Source organism: Mytilus trossulus, unplaced genomic scaffold (genome assembly GCF_036588685.1).
Source record: "Mytilus trossulus isolate FHL-02 unplaced genomic scaffold, PNRI_Mtr1.1.1.hap1 h1tg000024l__unscaffolded, whole genome shotgun sequence".
Taxonomy (NCBI): Eukaryota; Metazoa; Mollusca; class Bivalvia; order Mytilida; family Mytilidae; genus Mytilus; species Mytilus trossulus.
Window position 1 is genome coordinate 949,405 of NW_026963290.1, and position 23,986 is coordinate 973,390.

The following is a 23,986-nucleotide window of genomic DNA, read 5'->3' on the forward strand; positions in this document are numbered from 1 at the left end:
ATTTTTAGGAGGTTCATGTTCCTCAGTAACTCCAGCTAACCCTGTCGGAGGCACTGAAAATTGTAGTCCACTGTCAGATGGCGAGAGATGTACCATTAGTTGTAACCAGATAGACCACAAACCTTCACAACCAGGGCCATACTATTACTCTTGTAATAAATATGGCATGTTTGATATGGAGGACAGACTGGAACCATTCTCATATCCACCATGTGCTTGTATGTATTATTAACAACAATAATCTCCCCTTACAGAATTAGAATTACACAATATTTATTTCCTCTTACATAGTTAGAATACAAATGTGACATAGCTAAGAAAATTATAAATAAGTCGCCCTACTATGGATTTTTTAAGAGACACAATCAAGCTAAGTAAAAGTGAAAAAAATGGTTTCTGGATGGTCTATATATTTAAGAAGATGGGGTATGAGTCCCATTGAGATAAGAAGCTTTCCATCCAAGCCACAATTTGTAAATGTAAACCAGCCTTGGCTCACATCTAACGGCAAGCTATAAAGGGACCCAAAAATGATGAGTGTAAAACCTTTCAGATAGTAAAAACCATTCAAACAGGAAAACCAACAGTCTAATCTATATAAAAAACGAGAAACACTTATGAACCAACCACATCAACAAGTTAAGACCACAGAACATCAGGTTTCTCTTATGTTGTTATTCCTAGTGATAGAACATGGAATTGAATTCTATAGGAAACAGCAGAAAACTATAATTTAATACAACTGAATATGAGTATAATGTTAAATAGAAGCATGAAATTATATTTCAGAACATCTTTAATCAAGGCTATATGCTCTGTCAATAAAGAAATGATATATGTTGTTAGGAGGTACTAATGATTTACAATTCTGTCTTTCCAGCTGCTATAAGTCGAACAGTCAATGTCAAGCTGAAGATAGATTACGATCTGACAACATCCTGTCAGGCTTATATTGCATCTTTACAGTCGCAGATGCGGACCTCTTTTAATGGTGTCAATGGTCAGTGGCAACAGAATTTGTGTAATGGTCCTAACTGTCAAAGTGTACCTGTATCAGTCACCTGTAAGTCCAGTACACTGGCTGAAGTAGAGGTCATCTTTAATACAGTCAAGTGAGTATGATAGAAATAGGTGGGAAAATTTGTAATGAAATTAAACACCAATTGGGCAATTCAGCAGACAACATCATGACCAAAATATGTGTAAAAAGACAAGCAACAATAACAAAAACTTTACAGAAAACTATAGTTTGAGGCACAAGAAAGAATTAAAGTCGGGGGAGGGGGGATGAAGTGAACTGAGTACTGTAAACTAACTTTATTACGCATTTAGCCGTTACTTTTCGACATTGAGGCTATTTATATTCGTGATGTTTTAATTTTATTGATGTATTTATATAAGAAAAGATTGAAGTTTAACATATTTGCGATGATTTATATTCACATTATATTTCTAATCGAGAAAGTCTGGAAAATAAATCTCTCGTGAAAATTAGTTGGTTTAAAGAATTCCTGTCTTAGTCTTCTGAATGTATAGTTCCTTGCTGATTAAGTCTAAAAAAAAATCCATTATTATATATCTTATGCCTTAGCTTAAAATTGGTTCAGGTACAGGCATTTTTTGATTGAATTTGTTGGTTTAGCCAGGATTCATTGGACAGCAATCTCCCTTTGTATGACATTTAATAAGAAAAACAAGCAGAGAAAAAAAACAACTTTAGGAAAGGTTAGATTGAATGTGTTAATTATTCGTTCAAGTGAGTAAAATAGACTTCGAGATTACAAACATTATATGTGTTTAACATTATGTTTCAGGGATCCCATTATAAACACACAGTCACACATTAGAAGTCCACAAGATGTTGTTGCCATTGCTGTTGTGGATGACAAGACCATCACATATTCAGTAAGTTATAAACTTTTTAGTTAGATTATAAAAATCAAGAGGCTGTACATAATGATTCAGAAACTTTCACTACGAATGTAATTTAGAAGGGATGACATCTTGCAGACATGTTAACATTGTATGCCAGTTAATATATTACATCTTAGGTCATAACCATTAATTGAATTGATGATTCAAGAATACATCTCTAAGCAGTGAACACACATAATAAGTGTTTGAACTTTGATATACTATTGCTGTAATTTAAAAAAAAAAAAGATCACAACAAAAATTTGAGCAACGTTAGCTTCTCTCAGATTTAATTTGTTGATATTTTATATTATTAGGATGCTGTACCCAGGCAGTCCACTTTGGAATTAACATTGGTACCCTATTGTGTCGAAGGTCAACAAATAGTGGGTAATTTCTGTGGTAAGTTACTTAAGATATTTAGAAGGGTTTGAACTACATAAAGAAAGTCCCTTTTGGAAGTAACACTGGTACCATACTCGACAGCAGGTAAACAGATAGTGATTTGTTTGGTCATTCACCATTGACTACATGAAAAAGTCCACACAGCTATGTAGAGGATCAACATCTATGAAAAACAACAAAATATTACTCTTCAACTTTGTACTTTATTTGGCTTTTTAAAAACTTTTTTGATTCCAGAGTCACTGATGAGTCTTTTGTAGACGAAACGCGCGTCTGGCGTATATATAAAATTTAGTCCTGGTATCTATGATGAGTTTATTTACTGCCCTAAATGAAAATCACTTTGCACATATTTTTGAAATACTTATCTATAGGAAAAGCAGGCAATTTACAGCTGGAACATTGTGCATATGTGGTTTCATTATCAGGGTACCATTAAGTTTAACTTAAATTCTAAATATTGCTCATAAGCAACTTATGATACAATTCCTACTTTATTTGTAATATTATTTTTTTCAGTTTCCTGTGCTCCTGGTAGTTTTTATGATAGAGGTACTGCCAAATGTACACAATGTCCCATTGGTCAATACCAAAGTTTAACAGGTCAAACAGCATGTGTTAGTTGTCCATCAGGACAAACAACATACAACACTGGAACACAGGCAGATACATTATGTTTCCGTAAGTGTAATAATGATATTTACTTCTATAGTGTGAAAAGAGTTTGTTATGTTAATTAGTTAGGAACATTGAACGTCCTCCATGTGGAGGGGGCATGTAGTTACACCCTTATCCCTTGTAGGTATGTAGGTACACACGTACATGAACATGTATCTGTACGTCCAAAAATTGGTTTCCGTTCTCTAACTTAAAATTACCTCAACCAAGTGTTATGAAACTATTCTCAATGTGTATTACCACAAAACACAAATCCTAATGAATATAATGATGTCATTTGTTCTGTTATGCCTCTTTACAAATGGTAAAATTGCTGACTTTTTGTTACCTTTCACTAACTTTAATCAGCCTCAACCAAATGTTATGAAACTTGTACACAATGCTTATTACCACAAAACACAGATCAAGTTTGAATTTGGGTGACATCCCTTTTTCTGTTATGCCTCTTTACAAATTGTAAAATTGCTGACTTTTTCTCTTGACTTAAGTTTGCCCAAATCAACATATTCCCCATAAATTTGTATAACCTATGAAAATGTCAATTTATTTACCGTGATTTTTTGGATTTTTTTTCACAGAATCTTGTACCGTTGGATGGCATTTTTCCTTATCAACTGGTGCATGTGTTTTCTGTCCAATCGGATTTTATCAACCATCACCTGGATCATTCCATTGTCTAGGATGTGATGCAGGTCTCACCACTGCTGTACCTGGTTCGTCACTAGCAGGAGATTGCCTTGGTAAGTTTTACATGTTAAATAGGTCATGATCATTTAAGATTTTATATCTCATAAATTTTTAAATTGTAATCCATTGACCATAAGTTAAAGAAATGATTACTTTTGAGAATTATAAAATATTCTTGAAAATACAGACAAGTTATTCAATATTTTGGGGGTTATGTTTTGAAAATTAATAATATTATCCCTTGCAGTTCTCACACCATTTCTATATTTTTTTGAAGATTTGAAAGTCATAACAATCAAGGTAAACAATTCTATGTCAGCCGCTGTACAGCTTAAACTCCATGGCATTTCTTTTCTGTCTTGTAAAAATTTTAAGAATGATTTGTCAAATTGAAATAGCAAACTCCTCAAAAATCTTTCATGCTATTTTTGTTTTTGAAAAACTGAAAGTTTTAAGTTGATCATAAATTCTGAATAAGTTCTTATTTAGGACATATCAGGTTTCTTCTGACATATCTTTATAGTGCAATACTGTGTATATTCCTGTGATACAAATTTTTTAGGGCAAACATAACTGCAAATTTGAATATTCAACAAAAAAAGAATTTTCCAAGTGCTTTGCAGACTTTGTTGGCCATGTGGCACAAAGACGAAATCAAGTATCTCAATGAACAAAAAACATGTTTCTTCAATTAACCAAAATTGGTAAGCTCTAGAATAACTAAATCAAAATGTGCTGGGGGATGTTTTTTCATGTTAGGGCTTTATAAATTCAATCTTTACAATATTTAGTGAAATGTATGCATGAATCTGTTATAAACAATTTCTTTTCATTTTGTCATGTTTATTTATAGATCCAGCCCTTATTACAACAACTGCAGACTCCCTCCCAGATAGTAAGTAATATTATAGAATCAGATTTGTATATGTGGTATTCTTTTGTTATTAGTATTTGAAATTTTACAGATTACAGCCAATTGATGCAAACAAGAAAAAACTAACAAATTGCTAGTTTTGTCTTGCTTGCAATAAATGTCTCAGAATGTTAGCCATGGTGATGCAATCAGGTGTCTTCATAATGAAACTAATTGTTAAAATTGAAGAGCAAAATGCTCTATAAAGTGTAATTATGCTTAAGGGTTTGAAGATATATTCTAATCTATAATAATTTTGTTTTATTAGTGCCCAAGTGATGTAGTCGAAAGGGGACTTTTGTTTGCACTACATGTCAGTCTCTCTGTCGGTCTCTGTCCATACATCAGTCCGGCAAAGTTTTCACACTTTTTTACTTTGTGATTGAAAATACTTGATATTTGGTATATTATTTTATCTTTACAAGTTGTAGATCAAGGTTGAATTTTGTTCTGTTCTGATGATTTTGTGCAAAATTATGGCCCTTCAACTAAAGAGAAATCATAATAAGAAATTATAGATGGTTTTCTTTCCAAGGCAAAAGTTACATAAAATAATAATAAGGAAACTTCTTTGCCTTCCAATAAAATTGAGAAAGGAAATGCGGTATTGTTTTCATTGAATAAGTGTTTTAAATTAGAATTTAAGGACATTTGCAGGTGTGGTAAAGTACTGTTAATTCCTTTGAATTAATTATTTACAGGTGTTCCCAGTAAGTTGATTATAAAGATTTAAACTATCACTAAATGTTACTTATTTTGAACTTTTGGTTTTATGAATCATATCAAACTATCATAACTTATAAAAATCATTTTGTAGTAAGTATTGTTTGATGTTTTGTGAAAAAAACATTCATAGATGATTAGATGTTATCATTAGAAAGTGAACTGCTAAATATCTCGATTTATGGGGGATAACCCCCATGAGAGGTGTTGACCTGAATTTTAAAATTCTTTATTAAATAAACTGATAACCTCAAATCAGGCATTTAAATGAGTTAAAGGGCATTCAAACACACATATACTCATTCAAACAATACATTGGTAGATTAAAAACAATTGCAACCATAAATGAGGAGCCTAATTCCACTTTTGCATAAAATCTCCAATGAAGATTTTGAAAAAGTTGACAAGTATGGATAACATCCAATCATCTATGATTTTACTTGAGGATATGAAAATTCAGTTTTCATACAGCAGTTCAACTTAGTTGCTTGTATTGCACCATGGGTAAATAATCACGTTTTAATTGGTTTAAAACTTTCACATGGTGATTTTAAGGGGTTAACAAATTTCATGGGGATTTATGAAGTCACATCTATTGTTAATGGTGAAGTCATCTGTTAATGTTGTTGTGTTTCATTGTTTATATTTCTACAAAACACAGCAGAAAAAGTGTGTGATAAATTTGTTATACAGTTCCCTACGGACCCTTACGGACTATAGAGGGTGAATAAAATCCATAGGAGACTCAGCCTTTGGCCTATCCACTTAGGATTTTACTAACCCTCTTTGGATATGTAGGGGGTCAGTAGTAAACCATATAACTTACAGTATCATTCACCAATTATAATTTGAGCACTACGTCTCGAGGTATTGTGTTGAACAATGTGTACACTTAGTTTGAAATGACGAAATATGTGCACCCATTTAAATGGGTTCTAGTTGTTAAATTCATGTTCATCCATTTGACTCAAATGCTCATATTCGATTTATAACCATAAAAGACCTCTGATTGTTATTTATAATTGTTATAAACATCAATATAGATATAAATATAAAGAGAACTCATGCAATTGAATTTTTATAGGTCTGTTTAATTTAATATTATAGATTTAAAATATTTGTTAATCATTGTTTTCACCTGTTTAAGAATGATTTTTTTGTGGATTGATTCAGTCAATCATATCATTTACCTTTCTTTAACTTTCAATGTTGACATTCTTTTCCTCTAAATAACTTTTTATGGACAATTCATGTGTTATCCATCTCTAGCAAGGAGTTAAATTGAAGTTCACATGAATACAGATACAATGAGGTCGTATTTATCATTTGCAAGTGAATACTGTAAACCAACTTATTTTCGCAGATACTTTATTTCGCGTTTTACGATTTCTAGTCCACTTTGCGGCTATTTAATTTCACGTTTTGATAAGTAAAGATCCAAGTTATACATATTCGTGACGAATTATATTCACGTTATTTTTCTACTCATGATTGTTGCGAAAATAAATCGCTGGCGAAAATAAGTTGGTTTACAGTAATTCAACATCAATGTTTCTTAGCGGATGCTAAAAGGGAATTATTAATTGACTTTTTAAATTTCATTATAATGATTTACCAAAAAAATAGAAAATCATATAGATTTTTTATATATATGTATCTCGTAGCTAGTGTAAAACTTAAATGACTTTTGATAGTAATTAAACTTAAAGTTCAAACTGTGTTTTATGTTAAAATATTAGTGCATGTGGCACAGATAAAAATCATTTATTATTCAGAGGTGTTACATTTTACTCTGGAGAATTTTGATAAGCCTTTCTGAGTGCATATAGGTTGGTGGGATTATTTTTTAATAGGAACATAATATACATGTATGTGAATTCATTAAGAATTTTAAAATCCATATTTAAATGAAAAAGAAGGACATCTGAAAATTATAAACTGCTCTTTTTATCTTAATCTGTTTAGGTGTTTAATCTGCTTTATAAATACATGTTGTACAATGAAATTTGTAGGTGAAATTTTAAAGCTAGGGTAATATTTATATTTGTACTTTAACTGGGTTTATACATACAAAAGGGAATAACATGGATATACAAAATAAAGTGCAAAACATGGATATACAAACTTAGGAATTGTCATGACATTTGGCAATGCAGGTTTAGCATTTGGCAGCAAAGGTATTATAAGAGTGTATTTCAAAAGTGTGACTTATTTATAGAAATAATGAGATGTGGTATTAATTCCAATGAGGAAAAGAAATATTAACTGAACTGTGTATGCTCTGTATAATAGTAATTGTTATATTATGAAGAGGGGAAGTTGGTTAAACTTATGTCTGATCCTATTTCAAGTATTTGTCTCTGTGAGCAAATAATATTGATATAAATAAAGAATAACCATACATTGTCACTTAATATAAATGTTATTTGTACAAGGCTTAGAAACAGGTAGAAAGAGAGGCTGTGGTTATTCTTTATGTAAGGCAACTCTTATTACTTCTGAATGAGATATTTAGGGTAAAAATTATCATTTTGTAATTTGAGCGGAAGACATATAATGTCCTCAAAATTTTATATCTTATTGATGTCATGAATAAGCTCTATGAAAAAGTATGGAACGCCAACACTGTCTTATTGTGCCAATTTTTCATTATATGTTGTGCATTTACCTTTATATGTTGTGCATTTACCTTTATATGATGTGCACTTATCATCATATGATGTGCAAACACCTTTATATGATGCGCAAATATCCTTATATAATGTGCAAACATCATTATCTGATGTGCAAACATCATTATATGATGTGCAAACATACTTATATGATGTACAAACATACTTATATGATGCACATATATACTTATATGATGTGCAAATATACTTATATGATGTGCAAATGTACTTATATGATGTGCAAACATTCTTATTTGATGTGAAAATATACTTATATTATGTTGAAAGATCCTTATATGATGTGCAAATATACTTATATGCTGTGCAAATATACTTATATGATGTGTACATATCATTATATGATGTGCAGTTTCCCTTATATTATGTGCAAACATCTTTATATGATGTGTTTGTGTCATTATATTGTGTGTTTGTAATTTTATATTATGTGGTTTTATTTACTTCATTATGTGATGTCGAAACGTCATTATATGATGTGCTTTCATCGTCGTTATGGTCAATGAACATGATTACGATTAGAATGATTACTGTCTACGTCATATCTGATTCCGATCTGCTTCTGCGGAGTACCCGTTACTACTAATTAGGATCAAATCTGTTGCTACCGTTTGGAAAATGGTTGAGCTTTGAGATAAAACTTGGCATATTAATACCTCGTTTTAAGATGCGAAAAATCAAATCTGATATTGTTGGAAAATTGTAAAAATATAAATGAATTGCAAAGTTTTGTTTAAATCGTAGGTCTTATATAATAAACATACGGAGTCTACAATACGGTTTAGGTTATCAAATTTAATAAATAATTCTTTTATGTCATGCTCTATGATCATTTTAACGAGGGAAGGCATTATATTTGTCAATTTTGGTATACCTTTAATACGTTAGTAATTTTTCTATAAGAATTTAATACACGAAGTTTATTATTTTCATTTATGTAAATAGTGCCTTTCTGATCATTTTAGCTGTTCGAGTTTCTCTTTATATATGTTCCGGACCATATGAGTATCTGGACCATACGCGTATGGTCATGACCATATGGGTATATACTCATATGGTCCGACCATACGCGTATGGTCGGGGTAATCAACACGTATACTTTTAAACTCTTCATTTGGTGTGACCCTTCTGGTTGTTTCGTCACTAAAATGTAATTTTATTATATATTAAAACAACTTATTAAAAAAAACCCAGTTTCACACAGTTAATAATACTTACTATTTGTAAGTACAATTATAAGAAGATGTCAAAATCAAATGAACATATTGTTAAAGGAATTTTATTGTTTAAAGTAGGTTACATCACCGGCAAGGATCATGATATTTATTTAAAGATCATGATATTTTTTAAGACATTTTTGATAAGTAAAATATTAAAAGTGTGTGTTTCTTTTTTTTTTCTATTCTTTATTTCTATATTTCTATTCTTATCTTAATTATAAGACCGGTAAAATAGCATTTAAGAGCTATGAAATAGCCACTGCCTTTATTTGATTTGATCTTTAATATTCATTTTACGATATTGGAGATCTAGAGTTGGACATTTTCGATCTAAAACAAGCAATCGCAGAAAAGCTACGTGTGTGGTACCGTGTGAAGGTCATTCGAAATATATACAAAAGTAAAAAAAAAAACGAATACAATTAGCGATGAAAACTAAGATCAACTGACTGTGGCATCAATATTTAATGTTTATGTAGATTTTGAAATGTAAAACTAATACTTTTTTTTTGTAAACACATTTGTTTTTAAGATAAAGTTTATTGTTTTATTTCTATTGTATTTTTGAAAAAAATACCTATATGGTCCAAATACTCATATGGTCCGGCCCGTTAATAACCAAACGAGTATAATACTCATATGGTCCAACCATACGCGTACGGTCGGACCATATGAGTATACGCATATGGTCATGACCATACGCGTATGGTCCAAATACTCATATGGTCCGGAACATATATACTTAAGATAGACACAAACAGTTGGGAATTAAACGGACTCTGATAGAGTAATTACTAATATAAGGAACCGGTCATTTGTAACCAAAAAAAAAGAGGGGATAGGAAAAGTGGCATTCAATTGTATATAGTTATAAATTTGCCGCGGTATAATGTTATGCCGAATTCTTCGTCAACCGTAGGCATCAATCTTTACGTCTCGTTTTGCTCACCTGAATTGTTAAAACCTGAAAACTTAGTTTCAACAATTTCTCCTAGCAGAGAATTTTTTATCGGATGCTATTATTGAAAGAAGGTGTGGTGAATATTAATGAAATCCAAACTAAGTTCCCTGAAGTCACAAACTTTTATACTTCAGTACTTTGATTATATATGTTCTTGTCTATACCTTGCAAGAAAAGGTTTCTCTATTTTTAGTTATCAAGATAATAGCCAATAAAACAACAAAACTATGAAAAGCCAAAACTGCCCAAAATGTACCTTTACTATAGAGTATATTCAGACACATTGCACTATTTTTTTATTTTTTTTTTAATATATTATGTTTTCAGGATAAACGCAAAATATTAAAAGCCGCTGCCGTAAATCTTCACTTTGAAAAATTCAAAACACCACTCTCTATCTGTAATAGAACAACAGGTGTCAGTAAAAAAATATGCAGTGTTTTAAGTTCATTTAGACAGCAGATTAAAAACGCTCAATCCTCTGGTTTTGTTGGATTGATAAACAACCTCAAAAATTTAAAGGCTGAAATGTCATTGGCTGATGTAATATATACAAGGACAGCAAATAAAATGACGTGTTGTCAGATCCTTGTATCCAAAGCTTAAACAGATGATCTGTACATTATATATTAATAAATAAAGGTGTTAGATGAGGGAAGGAGCACGTGTATTTCCTTGTTCGAAATTTAAAAAAAAACAAAAAAAACATGGTTTATTTCTTTTTAAGTTTCATCATTGTTTTATTTTTTCCCCATTTTAAATGGAAACAAACTATTTCGCTTCCCTTCTAAAATAGATAAAATCTCTTTCAAGAAATTTAGAATCCAACATTTACAAAACAACTCCCCCCCTTCACATAAAAAAATATCAATGGTCGGTACGTTAGCCCTGTTTAATTTAGTCTAGAGGTGAATACTAGTATATGAGCGGCTTCCCACGAAACCTTTTATATTGCGGGTTACTGCATATAGCTAGTGGTGGTACTTTCGTCGTAGCATGTTTGCCTTAAGAGAGAGAGGTCGTTGGTTTGAACCCCGGCCGGGTCAAAACCAAAGACTTTAAAATTCATATTTACACGCTGCTTCCCAGCTAATTAAATAAGCACCAGGGATTAAGGATTAAGAGCAAAAGCTGGTCGGCTCGGAATCAGAAAAATGTGTCCGGATAAGGTGATATGCATGTCTTCCTTCGGAATGCTACTTTTGAACTAGCCCAGGGTGTCGGTCTAGTACAAAACAGGGTTAATATTCATATATCACATTATTAACATGTTCTTGTACCAATATGCATATATCAATTTGCCGCTGGACCTCAAGATTCCACCCATAATCATCTATAGTTGAAACTGTGAAATATATGCACAAAAACATGATAAAAAGCTGCACGTAAATGTAAGGAACCGAGTTCAGGTTCATTCCTTATCTTCTTTAATCCGTTTCGGGTGAAAGGGATGGGCGCTCGGTGGTCGAGTGGTTACATTGTCATTTCGTGGCCTTTCATAGATAAATATGCGGTATGAGCTTTGATCATTGTTGAAGGCCTTACGGTAACCTATTATTGTTAATTTCTGTGTCATTTTGACCTCTTGTGGAGAGTTGTCTCTTTAGCAGTCATAACACATCTTCTTTTTTATAAGTAGTCGAACTGCTGTATCACTAGCATGTCAACACTCAAGGTGTGCGATTTCAAATCCCGCACGTGGCAGGTAAGCTCGATTCCAATCTTAATTGATCAGAATTGTCTGTTTTCCAAACGAAGGTCAGGGGGTCTTTCCGGGCACTTCTGCTCTCTCCACCAATATAAACTCACCGCCACGAAATAGCATGAAAGTGTTGAAAGTGGCGCTAAATAACAGTCAATCAATCTCCCATACCGGTATACTTATGGCCTCTAAATCTATATATTTAGTCTCATAAAGTCAATGTATGACATCAGTATACAGAGATAAAAATAATAACTATTTACAGTATACTATACAAAACAAGAGAGAGAGAAGTTTCAAAATTACTGAGCCAGCTGGTGGACAAACGCATGTGTTTATATATTTTTTTTATAAACGAACAAGCTGAAGTTGACATTTTATAGAAATCTTATACATCCTTCCTGTTTTCAAGTTTTCGTACATGGCTTAAAGTCTTATCGGATAAAATTTGTTTTTTGTCATATTAAAATTTCCCGTTTTAGTAACAACAATTCCCAAATAGTTATATTGCTTTATTATCTCAATGTTAGTATCATTGTAAGAAAATCGGAGATTTGTTGGCTTCCGTCCAAAAAAAACCCCACTAAGACTTTAATTTTGTCAACTTTCCTTTCAAGTTCCAAGCCTTACAATAATCATGGAAAGCATTGAGTTGAGTCTGCAGGTCCTGTGCTGTTTCAGCCAACAACACCGTGTCATCTGCAAACAATTTAACAAAACACTTAAGATATATTTCTAATTTTCTTTCCAGATCTTCATGTATAGTTCTGTTTAGTCCTGTAATATTATTAGTCACTAAGAAATCATTTTAGTCAATCAAAAGTAAATAGAATAGGAAAGGTGATACGTTTTCTCCTTGTCGAACACCATTGTCACAAGCAAGCAAAGTATTCCGAATTATCGGTACAGCGGATATAGCTTTATAGGTACTTCGAAGCGTGAAAAACTATATACCGTACATTTATTTAACTATGCACCGTACAGAAGGATTCATATGGTCAGCTATACACAACGCTTCTTATCGGAATAAAATATCGAAAAATAACATATGTACAAAATATTTCAACGCCAACAGTGGCCTTCTATCAGAAAAAGGGATGCAGTGAATATAGAATCATATCGGATGAGACGAGCGTCAACTTCTTTGACAAGTATTTGTACATGTTTTAGTAAGGATCCTTGTTTTGGGCAAATAGTGAGACTTCTCTAATCAATAACCTACCACCAAATCATTTCTTAAAACAACAAATATTTTTAGATTGAAGTACATATTGATATAATGTAAACATAACAAAGATTTGCGTACCGTGTCAGATGAAAAATCGATCACGACCCCTTGGTTAGTACCTATATCCGCTGTACCGATGATACAAGGAGATGTCAGCGAGTGGGCAAGTGTTGAAACAAAAAGTGATGACACAGTAATAAGGTGGACACAGTAATGACAAAGTTAATGCTTTTTATTCAATTTTTTTTTAAAGAGACGAAAAAGAGGAACAAAATGCAAAAGACGGGCGTCACCCCATTCATATCATCTCGGTTGGAAAATAAAAATATTAAATACCCTAAATTGGAAAAAGTGTGGCAAAGTGTGATTTTCAGTGTTTCCTTTAAACTCAATAACTGTATCGTCAACGTAAAATCCGTTGCCATTTCCGAAAAGGATCAAATAAGTACCACAACCGTAAAATCCGTTCTAATCGGACGAAAAAATTAAATCTAAAACACTTCGGAAGGAATCAACCCTTCATATCTCAGAAATCGTTGACGCTACTCCAAATCTGTTGACATACCAGTACTCATGTTTCAGAATTTTATTAGCATTTAAAAAATCTCAATTAAAGTTGAAAATAAACAATCTGTATATGCCAATATGTGCTCATTGTTGAAGACCGTATGGTGACCTATAGTTATTAATTTCTGTGTTATTTGGTCTGTTGTGGAGAGCTGTCTCATTAGCAAAGATACCACTTTTCTTTTTTTTTTATAATTACCCACATAGCCATTTCGCATTTCGTGGGCACTACGTCGACTAAGCTTTCAGTCTTCGAAATTGTTGGGTATTTTCTCACATAATTGGCGTTTTCTGTGGAAAAAAGATTGGTTCAAAGACAAATTAAAAGTCCTTTCACACATATTTCCGACTTGGTATGGTTTTAGAGGAGTTGCGGCTCAATGAAATCGATCTCTTCCTTTAGTAGCATAGATTATATGATAAACTAGATTTAATATCATTGTACATATTCAATACTATATTATACATCGTACCATTTACAGATTAATATTACTAGTATTCAATAACATTTCATAAAACAAACCATCTCGCTATAGTATGCATAAGAAGATAATTTTATATTGTTATTGTTAAAAAATATTTTTGAAACATACTGTGATTTCAATGGTGTCTTTTGCAATGAATAGAAATAAGCAGATGTGGTATGAGAGCCACTGAAACAACTCTCCATCCAAGTCATAGTTTGTAAGAGGAAACAATTATAGGTCATAGTACGACCTTCAACACGGAGCATATGCTTAAACCGAATAGAAAGCTATAAAAGGCTCTTAAATTGTTATCATATTCTCCACAGCCGGGAATTTCTTCAACTAGCTCCTGTATTAACTGATCTTAATCTTCAACCGAAATTTTTGAAACGTTGATTTTGTTAAATTGCTTTGTCTCATTTTCCATATAAATTGCACTTTCGCTAGCGATTGACACATATTTGAGCCGGGTTAATAGTTTACAGAAGCAGATTGGAATCAGTTATGACGTAGACAGTAATCATTCTAATCGTAATCATGTTCATTGACCATAACGACGATGAAAGCACAACATATAATGACGTTTCAACATCATATAATGACGTTTCGACATCATATAATGAAGTAAACCTAACCACATAATATAAGATTACAAACACATAATATAATGACACAACCACATCATATAAAGATGTTTGTACGTAATATAAGGGAAACTGCACATCATATAATGATATGTACACACCATATAAGGATCTTTGCACATCATATAAGTATATTTGCACATCAGATAAGGATCTTTGCACATAATATAAGTACATTTGCACATCATACAATAATGTTTGCACATCCTATAAGAATGTTTGCACATCATATAAGTATATTTGCACATCATATAAGTATATTTGCACATCATATAAGTATATATGCACATCATATAAGTATGTTTGCACATAATATAATGATGTTTGCACATCATATAAGGATGTTTGCACATCATATAAGGATGTTTGCACATCATATAAAGGTTTTTGCACATCATATAATGACAAATGCACATCATATAAAGGTAAATGCACATCATATAAAGGTAAAAGCACATCATATAATTAAAATGGTCTTAACAAGACAGTGTTGGCGTTCCATAAAAAAGCATTGTCAATGTCATGAGCAAGGTGATATACAAATTAATATATGGTCAATGTAATTTAATTGACTGTGCAAATAGCATAAGTACAGTATATATATATACTGAGATAATTTTCCACCAGAAATCAAATTTATTGATGTGTAATGTTTATGCCTTTTAGGGCCCATGGTTGGAAATAAAAACCTTCTTAATAAACTTGTTCTAATTAGATCTTTCTAACTGAAACTAAACTATATTATTTTTTACAGATTTAAATTGTGACAATGTGTTTCCTAATCCTATTTAAGAATGACTTGTTAACTTCATATTTGTTTATATAAATATTTATACATGACAATATATTTAGTACGCAGTGAATATAAATTGTCTGAAGGAGTTTAGAACCTCCTTAAAATATTAAACAAATTCGTAGTTATATTAATGGAAATGTAGGAACTAAATTAGTGTTGGCACCAATTAACTTTTAAACTGTCAGAAGGACAAAATATTGAATGCCACAAAAAATGTGAATCAGTAAATCAGATACCATGTTAGATTTGACTATCTGATGTAAAACATGAATTGCAATTTTTAACCTTAGAATGATCTTAATTAGTGCTGATTTGCATGGGCAAGCTATTACCCATTTATAAACAACGAAACTTTTCCAATTTTACAAAATCAATAAGCACAAAGACATATTGTCTATCAGCTATGAACAAAATCTAACCTAAAACTAGTTTGCCTGATATACATGTAGGTGCATATAGTAAAATAAATTGAACAGTTGTTAGGTGATAAAAAAATTTAATTTATTTTATTAAACTTAATTTTGTGTGGTTGCACATATTTAAAAATGTCATCGCAATTATTAAAGGCTTTGTCATGATTTAAACAAAATGCAGAAAAATGAGGTTTTTGAATTGGGGGGTCATATTTTTATGTAACTTAACCTTCCAAATACCTTTGTTATACAAGGTCTTCCTCTGAAATATAAATAAAGAGTGAAATACTTGAACATTCTGGCAAAACTAGCATTTTGTCGTCTCTTCAATTAAAATTTAACAGTAATTCTGCGTAATTAAAAAAAATCAGATTTGAAGTCCTGGGATAGAAATAAGACATAACAATGTCATCTTCAACAAAAGCAGTAAAGGACATTGGTTGTCATTATAGTGTTACTAATTATCTCCACTTAAATAAAATATGAAATCCCTTTTAACTATCAATATTCTACCTCACTACATTCAGTATAGCTTATTTTGCATTTGTTTTTAGCTGGTGCATCAGAGACTGGAGGTGGATTAACTAGTGCTGAAATTGCTGCCATAGTTCTAGGAATATTTATTTTCCTCCTGCTCCTCCTGTTACTCCTGTTCTGCTGCTGTAGGGATAGATGTAAGTTATCATTTACTTGTGCATGTGTATTTTGGAGAGAGAAGTGGAAGGACTTTTTCCAGACTTTGGATTGGGTCTTTATATTTTATAACAATTAAAAAAACAATGTTTTATAAAAACAACCACAGTACAAATCACTATAATAGAAAAAAAACAAAGGATATTAGGGGTATTCATCCATGACACAAAATAAGTTCATGCACCAGCAAACAAACACACCAACAGCTAAAGAACAGTGCTTTTATTGATGCTCTTCATCTTAAAATCATATTGAGCCCTTCAACACAGAGCAATGTCATTTCTAAGAGTACAAGTAGCCATGTAAGTGCTATCAGAAAACTATAATAGTGGACAACACCACAAATACAACAAACTATAAAATGGTCATAGTGAAAGAAGAAGTAAATTTCAAAATTTTGTATTTTATTTTTATTTTATTTTGCATTGACCAAAAATATTTTTGAGTTCATACAGAATATGAAAAAGAAGATGTGGTATGATTGCCAATGAGACAATTCTTCACAAGATACCAAATAATACAGAAATTAATAACTAAGAAGTAAAGCATTAAAATGATTATCAAAATCTATTCCATGTCTTTCACTTTATTTCAGTGCCTTGCTTTGGTAAAGGAGTTGTTGAACCAGATGATAAGACACCATTTAAACATGTCAACAGATATGGTGAGACAGATCTGTATTTCACTAGTTATAAGCTGAATGATATCAGAGAAAAACGAGGAATAAGACCACCGCGCCCCAGAGCACGCGTGCATCGTAAACCTGAGAGTACACAGTACTATGACACTAAACCAATTTATGACTACTCTGGAGAGGACACACGTAGTGTTCATACAGATATATCATTGACTGTTCCTGTGTTCTTAGAGAAACTTGATGGCAGGTCTGTATTTAAATAACTTCTATTGAAAACCCTGATTTTAAATGCTCCCTTATTACATTTCTAGCATATGCTAATTGCTTAGTTGGTCAGTCCCTCTAAATCAAATAGTTTCTAGATGACTCAGATGATAACAGTCATCTGTAAAGGACCTTTGCTTGATGGGAATGAAATTTTAACAAATTGAAACTATAATTTAAAAAAGGACAAGTAGGCTATTGATTTTAGGGCTTAAAGGTAAAAAAAAAGAAAAATTTGTTTCCTGATTATAGCTTGAGTTTACTTTGGTTTTTATGTATTATTGAGTTATTCATATATTGTTGCATTTTAGTGTAAGAGGAGAAAACCCAGTATCTATGTAATTATACCTGTAGCATTTGTTGTCAATTTTATAAAGGAAGTAAAATATACTAACGGTTTTGGTGTGGAATAATTCTAGAGAAACAACTGATTTACTTTTTATTTTTATTTTCTTAGATCTCTATTACCATGATTACTAAGAAAGAAAAGTATACCTCTTGTGTTTTGAATTTATAGTCAAAGGGATATTTTCCACCATATTTCAATGAATTTAAAGTTTACAGCAAGTTATTTGTCACTTTTTAATGAGGGAAGTCATGATGTTCAGTAGAAAAGTGCAATTGTCCTGCAGAAAAAGTTTAAACATCCTTTATATTAAATATCAAATATCCTGTATGGGTTTTCCCTTAAAAATATGTTTACATTTTCTGTTTTATTTATTGTTGATAATATATAATATGTAGCTTACTTTTGTGGAAGTCTAAATAACTATTGTCTTGAGTACATAGAAATGCAAGTCATGATTTCTATCTGATTTCTTGTGAAAAGGGCTGTTTTGCTGGAAATTTTTATCATAAACATGATTTATTCAACCACTTTCAAGAGGACTCCTTAATATTGTCTTTTTAACAAATCATTCTTTATTGATTTAGTGAATTTAAATCTTTTAAATTTTCTCAAGTGCATATTTAGAAGGTTTGTTGTGTTTTTAACATATTTATTATAAATTTTTATTATATAGATTTTTAAAACTATTACATTTCTGAACTTCCAAGTTATGACAAGATATTTATCTCTGTTTCCATTGCATAAAAGAGGGACGAAAGATACCAAAGGGACAGTCAAACTCATAAATCTAAAACAAACTGACAACGCCATGGCTAAAAATGAAAAGGACAAACAGAAAAACAATAGTACGCATGACACAACATAGAAAACTAAAGAATAAACAACACGAACCCCACCAAAAACTAGGGGTGATCTCAGGTGCATAACTTGAGAATCATTGTCCTATATTGCAACAGTTGTATTGATATGACAGAAGGAAAGGGAAGTTCAGTTTTGGGGACTCTAATTTTTATCATGATAGCAGTTATATAAATCTCCTAATTGTAAGAAATCCATTACTGTACTATATGATTGCAGTAGATATGTGTAGTTTTAAAAATCTAGCTTGGTTTTTGTTATAAAAAAATTATGGTCAGATTTTCCCTTTTTATGCACCATTTATGGGCATTATGTTTTCTCGTCTGCGCCTCTTTTTGTCCGTTGTCCGTCTGTCCTGCTTCCAGTTTAAGTTTTTGGTCAAGGTAGTTTTTGATGAAGTCCAAACAAATTAAAACTTAGTTCTCATGTTTCCTATGGTATAATCTTTTATTAGAGTTTTACCCTATTTTCATGATCCAATGAACATAGAAAATAAAAGTGCGGAATTGGCATCCGTGTACAAGGTCACATTCTTGTTTTTAAATAGATTATGAAATAACTTTGGAGAGGCCTTATTTTTTATATCACTTAATTAATTCTGTAAAGATCACTTGATTTAAATAAATTCAACCATTTATTTCTAATCTTTGAGACTCTTATTTCATTGCTGACAGTTACACATGTTATATTATCATGATCTTCTTTAGATTTCATAATTTTTCCATCTCTTCCTTGTTCAAACAATGGCATTGGTCTTTTTCCTTTTAGTAAATTTTTCAGATCATTAACAACCTACATGTGTGATGATTGTTTATTTAAGTGAGAATCTTATCATGCTTATTGTTGCCTTAAATATAAAATAGATGATAAATAAACTCATCATAGATACCAGGACTTAATTTTACAAATACGTCAGACATGCGTTTCATCTACAAAAGACTCATCAGTGACGCTCGAATCCAAAAAAGTTAAAAAGGCCAAATAAAGTACGAAGTTGAAGAGCATTGAGGACCAAAATTCCTAAAAGTTTTGCCAAATACAGCTAAGGTAATCTATGCCTGCAAATTCAAAATTTTGTGAACAGTAAATTTATAAATATAACCATATCAATGATAATTCATGTCAGCACAAGTGCTGACTACTGGGCTAGTGATACCCTCAGGGAAATAAATCTCCACCAGCAGTGGCATTCACCCAGTGGTAGTAAATAAACTCATCATAGATACCAGGACTAAATTTTCTATATACGCCAGACCCACGTTTTGTCTACGAAAGACTCATTAGTGACGCTCGAATCCAAAAAAGTTAAAAAGGCCAAATAAAGTACAAAGTTAAAGAGCAGTGAGGACCAAAATTCCTAAAATTTTGCCAAATACAGCTAAGGTAATCTATGCCTGAGGTAGAAAAGCCTTAGTATTTCAAAAATTCTAAATTTTGTGAACAGTAAATTTATAGATATTACCATATCAATGATAACTCATGTTAGCACAAGTGCTAAATAGGATTTGTAAACAGCAGTCATGTTGGTAATACTTATTTTAACATCTGAATAAGTTGTATATTAGATTTACAAACAGTATACCATAAATTAGAAACGTGTATTACCAAAAGCTTAAAATGAATATTTGAATTAGATTAACACATGCACCCTTCACATGATAAGATGAAGTGAAGGTTTATACTGAAACTATCAAGGTTAAATGTGCAATAAGTCACCTTCATGTTTGTTACGGTCACATCAGTTTTCGTCAGATATAACTGTCTTCAAAGTCAGATTGATATTATATTTTTTTTTTTTAACCTTTTTAAAGTGAAAGTTCCAAAGTAGAAGTTTATTTTATATAGCCTGAATACTTTGATCTTTTAATCACATTATTAGGGGAATGTAGAATATATTTTGGGGTTTTTGTGCTCATTTGTGTATCTTTTCAGTAGTCTGGTATCAGGTTAGATTTTGATTTTTGGTTGTTTATATAAAGTTGTAATCACATCATCTTGAAACTTTGAATGCAGGCACATTATGATTTTAACTATTTTCATATAAAGGGTTTTAACACAGTTTTAATGGTTCCCTGAACATAATTTTTTTTCCTTGGAGTCGGACACAGTGTCAAATGGACACATATTCCTGTTTTTCACAGTATTTGATCTTACTCCTTAATAGAAGTTGAATAATTAATAAATTCCATGGTTTATAACTATCAAGAAAATAGCTTTGTGGAACAAATAAAATACGAAGAATTGTACTAAAACGGATGTTACAACATACATATTGTGTAATAAAGAGAGTGATGTGCCAAAAAGAAGTTGGTTTAGTTAAAATTTATATTACATCAATTTCTTAGAAAAATTTGCAGACTTCTGACCAGATTAAAAATAAAAATATTAGGGCTAATTTTAATTCTTCAGAAACTTTAATGTGTCTGAAATACTTTTCTTGATTTTCCTGTATCACAAACTCTCATACTGACAAAAAATGAGTGAAGAGATATATGATTCAAAAGATGCCTAAAAGAAAAATTAAATCTTAATTCATCTTTATCTAATGGATATAAACATTAATTTTTCAACAAAAGGAATGAATATTATGTAATTCATTTGTGTTTGTTTAAATGGTTTTAAAGTGGCCCCAATGAATAAGCTTAACCCTTACCATGCGGTACCCGTCTTTTGACGGGCGGACCCTAATAACCATTATTTGGCTCCAATGGCGTTCCATACTTTTAGAAGTCTACTTTATGATACTTATTTTAAAAGTTATGCATGTTCCGTCAACATCAGGCTATCCATATTCATGTTTCTCATGTATAAGTAGCATTTGGAGCACAAATACGGACTTGGAAAATTGAAATTGGCCAAAAATCGGTTTTCTGGAGGGGTAGGCTTCACATCTGTATCTTACACAAGAAGTTCAGAGGCATAAAACTGGCAAAGATAGTGCAAACCCACAGCCATATAACTGCTGATCATAATTATTATTGAAATACGCATAGGAAACAACTACTTCCGGTTTTGGGTCCATTCGAAGTCAAAAATCGGCAAAAATCGTGAAATTCAGTATTTTGCGTCCAAATGACATTCTGTAGACTGATGCATCAATATCTGATTCACTCCGACCTAACAACTGTTGGGGTCAATTTGTTCACTAGGGTCCACTCTACACGCAGGCTACAGCTGGATACCTTAACCAGCAACCCTGGGTCTTCTGGGTCAAGAGAAGGGGTGAAAAATCGGCAAAATTGGCGCTTTTTGCACCTGTTGACCCACTTTGGGGCAAATTCCTGCCAAAAAAAGCTCATTTGCATATAATTTGCATATTTTTTGCAAATAAACGAAAATTAGACATTTTCTAAAAACAATTCCGCATGGTAAGGGTTAAATTAAAAAAGTGGATGATGACATTTTTTATGCAAATTGTAACTAATTCAAATTTTATTTTATTTTCAGTGTGTCTAACAGGCATACCTATATTTCTAGAAATGGTACAGCCAGGTCAGAATTAATCTCTGACCTTGATGGAATGGATAGAGTTAAGAAGTTGAAAAAGAAAACAAAGAAAAAGAAACGTAGAAGTCAACGTCCAGTAGAATATGAAGAAAATATCTATGATGAAATACCTACCAGTACACCCAGGAGTATGGCACCGCCAGTGCCACAATTACTAAGGTCACTTAAACCCTTACCAAAAAGACTTAAAACTGAAAGTGAGGCTTCATTTGCTTCTTATTCTGGACGATCAAGAACTGACCCCTCATCATCAGGGGTATATAGTAACCACGATTATTCAAAGCCAAAGAAGGAGCATGCAATCAAAATAGACTCTGATAATGAAGACCTCAGATAATTAGGACCCACGATTGTTAAAGGCCAGAATGAGATTTAGTTTTAAAGAGTCCTAAAACTGGAAGTTTTTGGACAGATTTTTATAGATTGTCAAGTCAGACTGTTATTAACATAATCAAAATATTAGTGATGCAGGATTACTCAGACTGTGATTATAAAAGTTAGATTATGCATATATATATATATTTATATTTTTCTATCAGTACTAAATTATTCTTCATCAATGAGAGAAACAAATAAACCTCATTTTTCTATATTTGAAATATATATGCAACTCTTTTAAACTTTTTTCTCTGTTTTATTTCCAATTAAGAGATATCCATGGATTAAATTGATTGTTGGTATTGACACCACTTTCTGTATGTGTGACTTTAACACAGCAGTCAAGAGAGACACAGAAATATTTATTGAAATTATAAGTGTTTTTAAAGTTGTTTTTTTTATTAAATATATGAGTGATTTTATCTTTGAAAATGTGTACAGATATTTATTGTTGGTAAAAAAATGTGATATGTGATATTTAAAACAAATTTGTTTTAAACTGAAGACTGTGATAAATACATGTTTTTTGTGTAGCTTTAAAAAATACTATAGTATGAGTGCTGTATATATGGATTTCTATTTTATGTTGTTATTCTTAACATGTCAAAATGAGGCTCCTTCTAATATTGTTTACTTTACACTTTCAAGGGGGTCTCATTGGGGGGTTCCGATCCCAGATCTTGCTTACTGTCTTGTTAGAATCCCATATCCCGCTTACACTAAGTGCGTAAGCAATTCTCAATTTTTTGTCATTTCCCGGGTCTCGCAAGACCTCATTTCCTGTTTTCACGACACAATAATTTGAATTTCATGCTTAAGAAAAATCGTCAATCCTGCATCACGCTTAGACCCCAATAAGACCCACTTTCAAATAAGTATAAAAAGTTGTGAATTAGATCAGTACATTTTTCAAGGAATATGGAGCTCATTTGGATCTTGTCACACAGTTTATTATTTTTTTTCATAATGATTAATTTATTGGAAAACAACTTTAGGTAAACAAAATATAACTAAAGCAGCATTTAAGCTGAGGTTAGATTCTCAATGATAATTCTCTTTTACAGTAGAGTTGTAGGTAAATAATCTGGTGTTATGTCCAATTTAATAGATATTTATTATCTTGTTAAATGAAGTATGATATGTCTGTTTTCTTTTGTAGAAGTAGTATTTTAAATTTAAATTCTAATTCAAAATTTTAGGTTGGTGGAAAATTTTTGAAAAAATACCAAACATAGGCATTAGATTACCAAAAAAAAAACAACAGATTTTATGACAGAATAAAAGTTAGCAAG

The 23,986-nt window shown here is 31.6% G+C and overlaps 1 protein-coding gene across 1 annotated transcript in view; it reads left to right on the forward strand.

Moving 5' to 3' along the window:
* Positions 1–23,682, forward strand: part of LOC134699015 (uncharacterized) — a 106,779-nt gene extending 83,097 nt beyond the window's left edge. The window contains exons 49-58 of the mRNA XM_063560707.1: positions 9–218; positions 881–1,112; positions 1,815–1,905; positions 2,232–2,316; positions 2,839–3,000; positions 3,576–3,737; positions 4,538–4,579; positions 16,563–16,682; positions 17,297–17,585; positions 22,257–23,682. Of these exons, the coding sequence (XP_063416777.1) occupies positions 9–218; positions 881–1,112; positions 1,815–1,905; positions 2,232–2,316; positions 2,839–3,000; positions 3,576–3,737; positions 4,538–4,579; positions 16,563–16,682; positions 17,297–17,585; positions 22,257–22,653 (1,790 nt within the window). The 3' untranslated portion in view covers positions 22,654–23,682. The remainder of the gene's footprint in view (positions 1–8; positions 219–880; positions 1,113–1,814; positions 1,906–2,231; positions 2,317–2,838; positions 3,001–3,575; positions 3,738–4,537; positions 4,580–16,562; positions 16,683–17,296; positions 17,586–22,256) is intronic.
* Positions 23,683–23,986: the final 304 nt, after the last annotated feature.